Source organism: Pantherophis guttatus, chromosome 3 (genome assembly GCF_059756535.1).
Source record: "Pantherophis guttatus breed Tessera chromosome 3, ASM5975653v1, whole genome shotgun sequence".
In the NCBI taxonomy this organism is placed as follows: Eukaryota; Metazoa; Chordata; class Lepidosauria; order Squamata; family Colubridae; genus Pantherophis; species Pantherophis guttatus.
Genome location: NC_142065.1, coordinates 36,648,107 through 36,661,033, shown reverse-complemented (window position 1 = coordinate 36,661,033; position 12,927 = coordinate 36,648,107). Strand labels below are relative to the sequence as shown.

The 12,927-nt window shown below is 38.6% G+C and overlaps 1 protein-coding gene across 6 annotated transcripts in view; it reads right to left on the bottom strand.

Moving 5' to 3' along the window:
• Positions 1–12,927, bottom strand: part of PPFIA4 (PPFI scaffold protein A4) — a 105,024-nt gene that overhangs the window by 19,892 nt on the left and 72,205 nt on the right. For all 6 annotated transcript variants that reach the window (XM_034414165.3, XM_034414169.3, XM_087889296.1 and 3 more), the window contains exons 14-18: positions 11,853–11,994; positions 7,574–7,779; positions 3,426–3,666; positions 3,050–3,085; positions 849–982 (exon numbers count right to left, since the gene is read on the bottom strand). In XM_034414165.3, coding sequence (XP_034270056.1) covers positions 849–982; positions 3,050–3,085; positions 3,426–3,666; positions 7,574–7,779; positions 11,853–11,994 — 759 coding nt within the window. The remainder of the gene's footprint in view (positions 1–848; positions 983–3,049; positions 3,086–3,425; positions 3,667–7,573; positions 7,780–11,852; positions 11,995–12,927) is intronic.

The window sequence follows — 12,927 nt, the reverse complement described above, 5'->3', positions numbered from 1 at the left end:
ATAGAATCTGGCAACACAACCTTCTTTAACATCAATACAGGAGTAAGACAGGGATGTATACTATCACCAATCTTGTTTTTCCTCTCCATGTACTTTGTTATGAATAAAGCGATGGATAACCCTAGCTTTGGAATCCTATGGGCAACAGCCCATCTAATAAATTTAGATTTTGCAGATGACAATGCACTGCTTGGTGAAGCAAAGGGGTGTTTGCAAGAAATGACCAGCAGTTTAGCTAATGAGACCAACTAGATCAGCTAATATATAAATTATGAGAAGACTAAGTCATGCAAATCAGAAGTGCTCAGGATAATATGCCTATAATAGTCTGTGGCCAGACTATAGAACAAGTCCAACAATTTACTTATCTCTATCGATGAAGGTAGATAAGGATATTAACTCTCAAATTCGAATGGCAGCAGCTGTGTTTCAATGCATGCATCCAATTTGGTCTATGGCAGCCATACATATTATCACAAAGTATTATCAGTCTTCTAGGATTGTTGTTATACCAACTGCAATATATGTTTGTGAAACATGGAAGTATACAACCAAGATGATTAAACAGTTAGATATTTTCCAATAACCCTGCTTGAGAAGACTCCTCCGCGTCTGATATTCTTCTACTATTCCTCCATATAGAAGGAAAAAATAGTATTAAGCACATTCTTCAAGAAGTTTTTATAGATGTAGTATACTGAATAAATAACTTATCTGTCCATCCTAATTCAATAGAGCAAAAGTTTGAAAACACTTTTTTATAATCTGCCTTTTCACCTCATATAGTTGAACATAACTGACAGCCTATAAAATGACAGATTGCATCTGTTCTCTTCCCAGACATGTACCTCTTGCCTTCATCTTGACTAAAAGCAGGATGTCCAAGTTTCTCCAGCCTGAGGCTCCTGGGTGAAGAAGGAGGAGAAGTCTCACATTTGATGGTCGTTTTATCTTCTCGATTCTCATCTCGACCAGCTGGTGACTGAACAGATAAGGTAAACTCAGACTTAGGCGAGAGATTCCTGTCTAAAAACTTTCCTCCAATCTCTACCACGCTTATCAGAAACTTGCTAATTAATTAAAGAAGAAGACAGAACAGAATCACATGCATCAAGTATATCATGGGAATTACTGCTCACCGTATGCCCAACAAAAGGACTGAATGGTCAAGTTATAATTATGAGTGTTATTTGGAATGATATAGTCATAATATGAGGCAATAGAGCCAACAGCAACAGGAAGGAGCCGGCAGATTGTGACACATTAGCAATATGGAGTCTGTAATATGTAGCAATCAGGGAAGGAGCCTTTGACTTGCCATCATTTAAATAGCAATTCATATATTTCTATTTTAGATTTGTATGAATCATATACAAAGTAGTACTCTATGGGCATAAGGATTATTTTTGAAATAACAATTGCTAATATATTTTGTCAGATGGGAGTAGGCAATTTGCTACCTAAGCCAAGGACCTGGGACCCTCTCATCAGGATTGGAAGAAGTACCCTGCAGAAACTGCCTATTCAAAATCATCGGAAGTACAGTTTAAGGAGCACTGCCTACGTAACTGAAAATAATAGAAAAGTAACCCCCAAAAATGGAAGATATATCAATACACACACTGTTTTCCAAGAATTTGGTCTTGAACAAAGCCACTGTTACTGCCTCATAAAAATACGTTCACAATTCTCACTCATAGAAATTTCTGAACTCTCACTGGCAAATCAGCAAAGAAACCGATTCAGCATATCTTAGAACACAAACCATTCTTCTTAAAATAAACAGAGTTTGACACTACAAATAGTTATTTAAGCATCCAGAAATAAAGAGCAGTGACCTTTCTAAAAGAGAAATAAATTATAAGCCCCTAGCAGAGAAAAATTACTTCTAAAATAGGAATTGGGCGCAAATCGATTTATTCTGAACACAGAATGATCAGGCATTCTAGTTTAATGCAAAGATGTATAAAAGGGAGACGTAGGTGAAAGCATGCGAGAAATAGCAGGAATATGGCACGAATAGCACTGTCCTAAAGGAAAATCTGGATTAAATATCAAACCCCAAGTCCCAATTTAAATAAGCAGAAATACAATGAAGAGAAACCTACTTTTCAACTTCTCCACCTCTCACGAAAGATATTCTCTATTTACAACCTAAGACTTGCAATATTCTCTAATCTGTTGTAGTTTATGGGGTGGGATATAGTTATGGGAAATTAGCACCGTGTGCCTTTTATTGACCAGCTATTCTTTATCTTACAAAATCTTATCCTTTAATTATTTTAATATCTCAATATACTCGCTTTAAAGCTTCCTGTCTAATTTACTTTTTTAACACACTTCCTACTGTATTACATAGTTAGGTGCATCTTGAATGTCTGCATTTGGGATTTTTGGATTTCAATGTTTACCTACTAACTTGTTTAATATATACCCTGCCTTTCTATGCTAGCAAATACTCAAGATAACTTTACTTGAAGCATACATGAACAAATCAAATACATATATCTATTCACTCTTGGAAAAAGTGTGATATTGTAAACATTCTAACAATTTACAAATAAGCACAGCAACATGGATTCTATGTAAGTTGATATAAGTACTAATTATATGAATCCATTATATATAAATAATTACTACTTACAACCTCCCAGCAGCAATCTGTTATGATCTGAATGGCTTGAAACGAACGCATGAGCTCTCAGCAACAAAACTTAATTTGGAAAAGAATACTGCAATACTTATAGCTCTGTATTTATGGTAGACCATTTATATCTATATGTAGGACGAAGGAAACCACCTACAGGACTAGAGCTATACAGTATGGTAACATTTTATCCGCATCTGAGAATGACACATTTTCAAATAATAGCCTAAGTAAACATTGCTTTATTCTTTAAAATATTTTCAGCATAACTTTATTGTTTGGAAGACCACAATTGCAATGTTGTAAATTAGATTGTGTTTGTTTAAGATGACAAAATACAGATACAGAAAAGGAGCATGAACATAAATCTACAAAGAAGAGCAAAGAAAGGGACAGACTCACAAGTAGTTTCCTCCGGTGTTTCCTCAAGTCACTTGGCTGTCAAAAGATTGACATAAAAACAGTGGAAGTTAGCTCAAAATTACCCTAGGGAGCAGATGGCACACTATTCAATACAACTGGGACTAGAGAGGGCTAAAGAAACTATGAGCAACAGCCATGGTGGAGGACTTGTCAAGAGAAAAAAAATGTGGCATTGTAATATTGGACTAAATAGCTTTAGATTTTAAATAGAAACAAATTAGAAATGCTAAAGGCCATCGTGGTTGAGCAATACAGCTGACCATTATAGAACATAATGGCAGCATAGCATACCACCAAAAATCCCACTTCCCAGTGGAACACACTTTTTATTATTTATTTATTTTTCAACTCTTACCAGGGTCATACTGCATATCCGATCAAGGTCCTGAGCTGTGCTGCGAGAGGTGAGTTTTGGAGTAGAACGCCCACTGACAGGAGGAGATGAGCTTGCCAGAGACAGGGCAGTTAAAGATGTGGGAATGGATGCTCTCTTGCGTAACTGGGTCAGATTTAGGGCTTCCATGCTACCACTGGTGACACGGCTCTCCAACTGTTCAGCCCGCAGCTCAGTTGATTCTTTCTCCTCCTGGATCATTCTAGACCAGATCATAATTTGAATGAATGCTCTATGTGACTCCGTTGTTACAGCCTCAAACCCTCTCAGCTTCAACCTCAAGCTGTCTACCGTGGACCTCACCCCATTCCTAAGAGGTCCGTAAAGGGGACGTGCATAAGCGCAACTGCGTGCCTACCGTCCCTGTCTTACTATCCCCATTCATCTGTACTTACTTGCTCTGTTTATGTTGCTATCTTGTACATGTTTGACAAACAAAACAAAACAAAACAAAACAAAACAACCAAGACAAGACAAGACAAGACAAGACAAGACAAGACAAGACAAGACAAGACAAGACAAGACAAGACAAGACAAGACAAGACAAGACAAGACAAGACAAGACAAGACAAGACAAGACAAGACAAGACAAGACAAGACAAGACAAGACAAGACAAGACAAAACAAAACAAAACAAAACATAACATAAAAATACATAAAATAATTTAATCTCAACTGGGATTTTACTATTTTTCATAAGGAGGGACAGATAGAAGCATTCAAGATTTGTATGTTAAACACAATTCTAGTTCACAGAGCAATTCGGTATAACATGCTTATATACTACACCAAAAGAAACTGGAACCATCTAAGTAGTAGTTGGGTTTATTCAAACGGATACAAGAGCTCATTTTTAAAATAATATTTTGAAATATTTATCCATACAACCTAAAACTGTTCTGATGCACTCCTTACTTATAGTCCACGTTTTCTATGTTCTCAGAATCCAAAATGCTTGAAAAGTCAACTTTTTTTTAATAGCTCAAAACTGTGATGTGGTCAAATGACTCCACATATTGAATCTCCTTGTATTTTAATCTATGGCTATATTTTATTTTCTGGAAAATCATCAGTATAACTTTATTACTACATTAATGTAATGTAATTTCCATTACAAAATTAAGACAATCATATGATTTGTTTCCTGTATGTCATTGCACACATTAGGCAAACCTTTGTTAAATCAGATTTGTCATTAGTTTAAAAAAAAAAAACCTCTTGCAGGCAGTAGAGCCAAAAAATGTTTGTGATGGACTTTCAACTATAAGATTGAGGTTGTGACAGAAATAAAATTGCTCATTAACTTCTACCTGACTTGGTAGTAGATTCATCTGGGATAAGATATACCTATTTCGTACCATGTTGATTCACCTTATTTATTCATTTATTGTTTTTATGTTTGTATCTCTATACTCCACAAGGACTCATGACAATTAACAATTAAAACTAACATTTATTCATGAAACAATCAGTAATTGTGGACCACGCTCCATCATGCTCTAACTGTCCTCTTGGAACAACCCATGGGTCTGAGGCAACTGAACTAAGAGCTCATCCAGACAACCATTTTAATTTAATTGATTTGGTATCATTAAACTCTATTACCTCATAACATAAGAAAGAAGATAAAATACAATACAATTCAAAAACACCATCAGCAAAAAATAAATAAATAAATAAATACAAGCAAATAAAACACAAGATGGTAAACCCAGCAAACAGCAGAACTCAGGTAGCTGGGGTGAGTTCTGTTGTTGTTTAGATTTATCATTTTGTCCAATACCAGATTTTCAAGGACCTCCAAAATGCTATTAAAATGGGAGCCACCCAGAATGCATTTAATATTTTTCCCTACTATCTACTCATATTTAATGTGCTTTCTTCCAATTTCTGGGGTGGCAAAATGTATTCCAGCCTAATTAGCTTTTTTCCAGGAACAAGTCTCCCTTTCCCCTTATAATTACGCTAGTAAGCAATGCTGCCCTTACAGGTTGAATATGGAACAAGACACTTCCTCCCCCACCAAAATTTCTGTTCCACCTGTTGAATAGGGAAAGCAACCATTAATTGGTCTCCTCAAGACTGTGATGCAATAGAATTGGTCATAGGAACCTACCAAGTAAAGACCAGGCCCACTTCTTTCACCCAAAACTATTATAACCATGAAGACGTTTAATGGTCATATTTAAAACAAAATAAACATTCTGTACCATCCTTCAAGTTGCCTAAATAATAGGTGTCCAGCAGAAAGATACTCCGCAACAATAGGTTGTTACCAGTGGTGAAATCTGAACCGGTTTGCTGTTCGTGCATGCGCGGTGTGTGCCAAATGCATGCTGTGTGCGGATGCATAGTACATGCCAAAAGAAGGCTTTGGAAGGTAAATAGAACAGTGGGGGGGGGGGGTCAGCTGTGCCACAGGATTTCCTGCTTTCTAGCAAAGCTAAACTGCATAGCACAGCTGATCATCGGAAATACCCATTCAGAGGAACCGGTAGCTTTTTTTAACTACCGGTTCGAACGAACCCATAGCTTTTTTTTACTATTGGTTTGCCCGAACCGGTAGTTTTTATCACTACCCGTTCGCCCGAACCGAAGCTAACCGGTAGCATTTCACCCCTGGTTGTTACCTGGGCTAGATCTAAACAGCTGCCTAGTTCTGGGAGAGTGATGTGTGTAAGTGTATGTATATGTGCATAGGCATGTCAAAGAACCTCAAGAAACCAGCTGACAAGTCAATGGCATGGTGAACAAAAGCAGAATGGAACACCGAAATAGTCTCAACTGAAACCTGTTCTGTTGCACTCATAACAACATATCCTTTTCTTACAGTTAGCTGTGAAGATCACTGTATAACACTGTTCCTAATGCGCTCAAATACACACACACTTACATATATTTTCACCCAAGTACTCGATACGTTTTTGAGCAGGTCTAGCACAATTTTACAGGAATGGTGAATACAGGAATACATGTAAGAGCTGATTTACATTTCAGAAAGCACCAGCCAGGCATGAAAACAGGCAGCTGCCTGTGGAAACCGGTTGTCATGTCAACCAAGCTACACAAACCAACTGGCCATGAAGGGTGATGCTCAGCAAGCATACAGGATAGCATATATACCTGCAGCTAAAAGCATCCAGTAGGAGCTGGGCAGATCTTAATTCCTGGCTAAACATCACCACAGCTATTGCCAATATGCCTGTATAATGAGGCCTGCTGCCAAATACATACACCATTAGATTGGATTTGCAGGTTCTTCTAAGTGGTAGTCTCTCAACCTTCTCTGACAATCTACTATACTCTTTCACATCCCTGATGACAGCCTTTTCACTTTACTGACACTATCCATTTTTCCCCAAAGAAATCTCTCTGGTGCTGAAGTATTTGGGTATAGGTGAAATGGAGACCACCTCTCTGCCTGCCTGCCTGCCTGCCTGCCTGCCTGCCTTCCTTCCTTCCTTCCTTCCTTCCTTCCTTCCTTCCTTCCTTCCTTCCTTCCTTCCTTCCTCCCTCCCTCCCTCCCTTTTCATAGCTTAAGCAAAATGAAGACATATGCTTTTGAGAATGAGTGTGCTGATTTAGAAAAAATGTGTTGCAGGGCTTATGGCTGTGTCCCAGCAGGAATACACAATCTACATAGATAGATATGAACATAGACAGGACAAATTAACAAAGCACAGCAACAACACACACTTCAAACGATTTTCCATAAAATATCCCCTCTTGGTCTGTTCCTCCAGCAACATTTTTTTTTAGCAATGAAAGAAACTAAAATTACACACTTAATACTCTTCATTTATTACAGAAAGTATAGATTTTGCATTGTGTTACCCAGACCGAGATCTTTGGAGAGATGGTATTAGAGATAAATAAATGTGCTATTTCTGGGGGCAGTCCAATCAAACTGCTCATATATTTTCTCTCAAACATTTCATTACCGCTCACAGAATTCCTTATCATCTACATGCAAACATTTGGAAGTATCAATCCAGACAATGTCTTCCTAATTTATTTCTTGGAGACAAATCTCACACTTTTGTATCCAGTCCTTGGACACATACAAAATCAGCTAAAATATACAGAATATATACACCTGATGTAGATACCTAATCTCCTCGTTGATGGCATCCAGTTGTTCCTGCAGCATCATGGCAAGAGTCTGGGCATCAGAGTGCCCACTGGGAGACAGCATGTCCATAGAGCTGAAGACTGTCTCTTGGTCATCCTCATCAACATCCGAAATCTCCGGGTCACTATCAAAACTGTGAGCTGAAGTACTCAGGATGCCACTTGTTTGACCATGCTCCCAATCCTGGACACAAAAAATCATAAGGTATCCTACGTAAGGTATGATTCCCACATAATTGCAATACCAATTTCACCATCTTGCTGAAATGTCTGTTTGACATGATGGATTGTTATGTATGTAATTTAAATGATTCCAATGTTTCACCTAAGCAAACAAGAAAATTCTGCTGAGAACAGGGCCTTCAGAAGATAGATTTAGTTCTTTGAGAATCTCCTGCATTTGAAAGGAATGCATAGCATACAGTGCAGGCCTTCATCTTGTTGCCAAGCAAAAGAGCAAGCCTGTGCCAGAGATGTAATTTCCACATTACTCATTCCCTAGTTTATCTCTTCCAAGCCTTATGAACATGGCTTGACTGCTTGTTAAGAATTTTTGCCTCCAAAAGTTGTGGGTTAAAAACACTGAAGGTTTTTAAGAAGGGACTGGATAACAATTTGTCTGAAATGGCATAGTGTTTCCTGCTTGAACAGGGATTGGACTAGAAGACCTCCAAGGTCCCTTCCAACTCAGTTATTCTGTTAAAGAATGGTCATGTACACAGACATAAAGCCAGGAAAGAAACAAAAGGGTGGGGGGATTTCAATAATTCTTCAATGCTTCAGATATTTGAGTACAGGTTGGGGCACAGATTCTGGCTTAGTAAAACAGCTGCATTTTACTCATAATAAGCTATATTGTGCAACATTAATTTTAGTGGTTTAAGTCATCAGCCCCCAAACCTTTGGGCACCAGGGACCAGTTCTGTGGAGAGAGGTTTTTTTGCGGACTAGAGGGGACGTGGTTTTGCATACTGCCTGCATCCTGCAGATGGGGCTTCGTTTGTTTGTGCTGCCCAGTGCAAACGGACTGGTGCCGGTCCTTGGAACAGGGTCTCCTGGCTTAAGTGTTTTATGCAAACACTTTAAAAAGCATAAAGTTGTATTTATAATGCTATAGATATACAAACAGCAAAATAATACCCCTCAGCAATTTAGACAAGAAAATATTAAATTATCAGGTTAACAAGCAGATTACTTTGACTTTCAGCTGATTCAACCAAGAATCTCGGTTCTTAAAATAATGAGTTTAGATTCTGGGTGAGCAATTTCATCCACTCCAGATGTTCCAGATTGCTTATTTTACAACCTGAGATGCTAGAGGCCATCTCAGGGCTCTGTTCTCCAGACTTATGGTTTGGGGGGACTTCAATCTGCCATCCCTGGGTTCGGCCTCAAAAGCGGCTTAGGAACATATGACCATTATGAAGGCCATGGGCTTATCCCAGATCATTTCAGGTCTGACTCAGGACAGTGGTAACAGACCAGATTTGATCTTCTTTTTGGAGCAATGGCAACATAATCTGAAGAGATCGCATTGCCACTGCTCCAAAAAGAAGATCAAATCTAATATTATCCCTCCTGCAATGGTCATATCACGCCCTGGTGTCCTTGAGACTTTTTTATGTCGCCCCCTCCACAGGGAGGCCAGGTCCATTTGAGAGGTTCACCTCCAGAGACTGATGGACTCGATTGAGTTTCAGAGGGTACTGTGAGATATCTCAGAGACTTTGCGGCACAGTTCTGCCAAAGCCTTGGTAACATCCTGGAATCAAAGGGCAGCTAGGGACTGGACAAGATTGCGCATCTCCAGATCCATCACACCTGACTTTCCCCATGGTTCACAGGGGAATGGCAGGTTCTGGAAAGGGTTAAGAGATGCTAGCACACCATTGCAGTAAAATGAAGGATGACTCTGACTAGACACAACTTAGAGTTGCTATTATAGCCTACCTCGTGACAATAAGTGCTATATGGGGCTAACCTTGAAGAGCATTCAGAATCTACAACTGGCATCATGGGCAATCTTTGGGTCCCCGCAGTGGTCCATGTTTCACCACTCTTCCACAAGCTGCACTGGTTGTCAATTTGCTTCCAGGAGCAATTCAAGGTTTGTGGGATCACCTTTAAAGCTTTGCATGGCATGAGGTCCAAATTACCTGAGGAACTATCTCACCCCAATAGGACTGGCCTGCCCCACCAGTGCTGGGAGAGGAGGGATACTGTAAATCCCATTGATCAAGGAATTCTGGCTGATGGGGTCCAGGAGAAGAAACTTCTCTGCCATGCCTCCTGCCTTCTGGAACATTTTGCTCCCTAGGGTGAGATATGATCCCACCCTCCTGACCTTCAGGCAAAGAGCCTGAAGACCTGGCTCTGCCAGTTGGCTTGGGCCCCCAATGGGGGAGTATCATGCTGAAGGTGGTTGATGGACCATCTCCCCCCCACCATGCATTTTGCTCCCTCCCTTCCTACTTTTAATAATAATTTGTGTTATTAGAAATATATGTTTTTTTCATGGTTTATTGCTAAACCACTCAGAGTTGCCTGTGGCTAAATATGCAGCAAATAAATTTAATAATAAACAAATCTCTTACAATACGCTTTATAGGCTGGGAATGATTGAAGTTGATACTCAAAAACCTGGGTGGATACAGTAATGGTTCATAGTAAAGTGATTGTGGAGGAGTATGGAGGTGGCCTTATTTATTTATTTATTTATAATTAAATTTATATACTGCCCTACTCCCGAAGGACTCAGGGCGGTGAACAGACAGAAAGTAAAATATACATAATACAAACGTTAAAAACCCTTTAAAATACATTAAATACATTGGCCAGATTTAAAACACCCCAATTATAAAACCAATTAAAAAACAATTAAAAAGGGAGGTTAGGCCAGACCAGCCTGCTGGAATAAGAGTGTTTTGAGGGCGCGGCGGAAAGTGCACAGATCCGGGATCCTCCGTATCTCCGCGGGGAGCTCGTTCCAGATGGCAGGTGCCCCCACAGAGAAGGCTCTCCCCCTGGGGGCCGCCAGTCGACATTGTTTGACCGACGGCACTCTGAGAAGATTCCTTGAAGAAGGAATTCAAACCTTTGTGTAAACATCAACTTAGCCTGGATAGATAGAACAGAGTAGCGACAAACTCAGAATTTGCCTTGCCTTGATCCTCCTTAGTGTAAGAGAAGAGAGCGAAAACCTCTGTCAGGCTTTCAAGATTCTGTTATTATACCCTATAACAATATTAATTCAGTAATACTGTAATTATTACAGTAATTATTATGTGGCATTTATTTCTTGACCTAGTTTATCTCAAAAAGCAGGTAGTGATCCTTTATTAACTTTACAGCTGTCTTGATTTTATATGGGAGTTGCAGGCCCTATACAGAATTTTAATATTTATATTAGAATTTAAGAAGTTTATTACCCTTTATTCTGCAGCTGATTTGACCCTTTCAACTCTCAAGATTTATGGGAAGCAGTTTGGAAATATATTTATTTAATTTATGTATGTATGTATCTATCTATCTATGTATGTACTGGTGTCTTGAGTTCCATGAAAAATATTTTCTTAATAAAAAGAATTGTTAATACATTTGCTATGATACTGAGTGCATTGGATTGAGGAATGACTTAATTACATGATTAAAAAATAGGCAGAAATATAATTAATTTCAAAATTGTAGTTTCAAAGAAGCACACAGAAAAGATATCTATTTATTTCAATATATCATTTTACCCAAAATAAATAATACTTATTTGAGCAGTTCACTGATCCCCGAAAATTTTTTAAAAAATATATACATGGCTAGCTCAAATTTCCAACATGGGTGGTGAAAATAATTACAAAATAAAATATGAGAAAATAAATAGCAACACCGCATCCCAACCAAGTATTGAAATACAAAAGCTAAGAGCTCTTTCTTTGTTTTCCAGATTTCACAGTATTGCAAAGATCCTTTGAAATTTCATCTTACCACCTTCTTCTGTATAAGCCCATCCCATAAGTATTGTCCTGGCCACCATCCAGTGAAGTAGCCTTTCTGCACAACAGGGAGTCTCTTTCCTTTAGAGGGGTTTAGGTTTGCAGCTGTCACTGCCAAGCGAAAGGCCATTGTGCCCCCCCTCTATTTTAAAAACACAAAACAGCTGTTGCAGCTGTTGCCAATACAAAGATTTTATGGTGCACTCCAAGATGTAACTGGAGCTGCCCCCTAGAGATTGGTTTGCAGCAAGGCAAACATCAGGAGTTTTACCTTGGAGGGTTCTTCCTGCAGAGCTACAAAACGGCTCTTTGGTGCCCGATGAAGACTAGAAGGTGTTGCAAAGGGGTCCGTGGATGGATGGACCATAGTACTCAGGGGATATCTGAGATCAGGAGTACTTCCAACAAGGGACCTATTAAAAATTAAAATGGGAAAAAAATATTTATTTTAAAGAAATAATGGAAGTTGTATTGCTTAAAGTTTAGCTTTCTATAGAGATATCCTTAATTTAAAGACATCCAATATGGTATTTTTTATCTTCTATCAATATCCTAAAATACAGACATATTGTCAGAGATTATGCATTGAAAATCACAGGATAGGATGGGTCCTTTATTTTTTCTGGCTGGTGTGAAAATTTGGGGCTAATAAACATTTCTAGAGCAGTTGTAACTATGCTATAGATATTCTTACACAAAGATTGCCATGATGAGTATGACCCCCATCGACATACCAAAGGAAAATAAAGAACCAGACTATTTCATTATCTATGGATGTTCTGTTTTAAAGCAGCATTGACTGGGTCTTTCAGAGGCATAGGTTAGTGGTTTCCAGGATGCTAGCTAGCGGAGTACTGAAAAGCATCTGCAAGTAAACAACAAAGCTCAGGAGGCACCAAGAACTCCACAGTAAATTTCTTGAAACAGTAAAGAACTTCTGGAAGCTAGTAGACCATCTTTGTATACCACATCCAGTAGAAAAATTGAACTTTTCAGTGTTGAACTTTTGAAAATTGAACTTTTCCTAGAACATTCTGTCCTGAGAAGGTAAATTTTATCTTGACTTTATGTGTAGATCAAGTCTTTTTGGAAATATAGATTATACTTAAGACTGCTGCTTTGCCTTGTAGCATCCCAGCTTCCCATTGGATAAGTTTTAATCAAAAGACTTATTTAAAATAAAATAAGGTAGGACAGGATGCTGGGCAAATACTGAGGAAAATGTCAGCAGATATGTCCTTTGTTTCTCCAAGGCCTTATCAAAGACTAAGCCAACAATAATACCAACATTTTCTAAGAAATAGCCAAAATCCTAATACATTTATAAGCAAATAAGCAACCTTTGT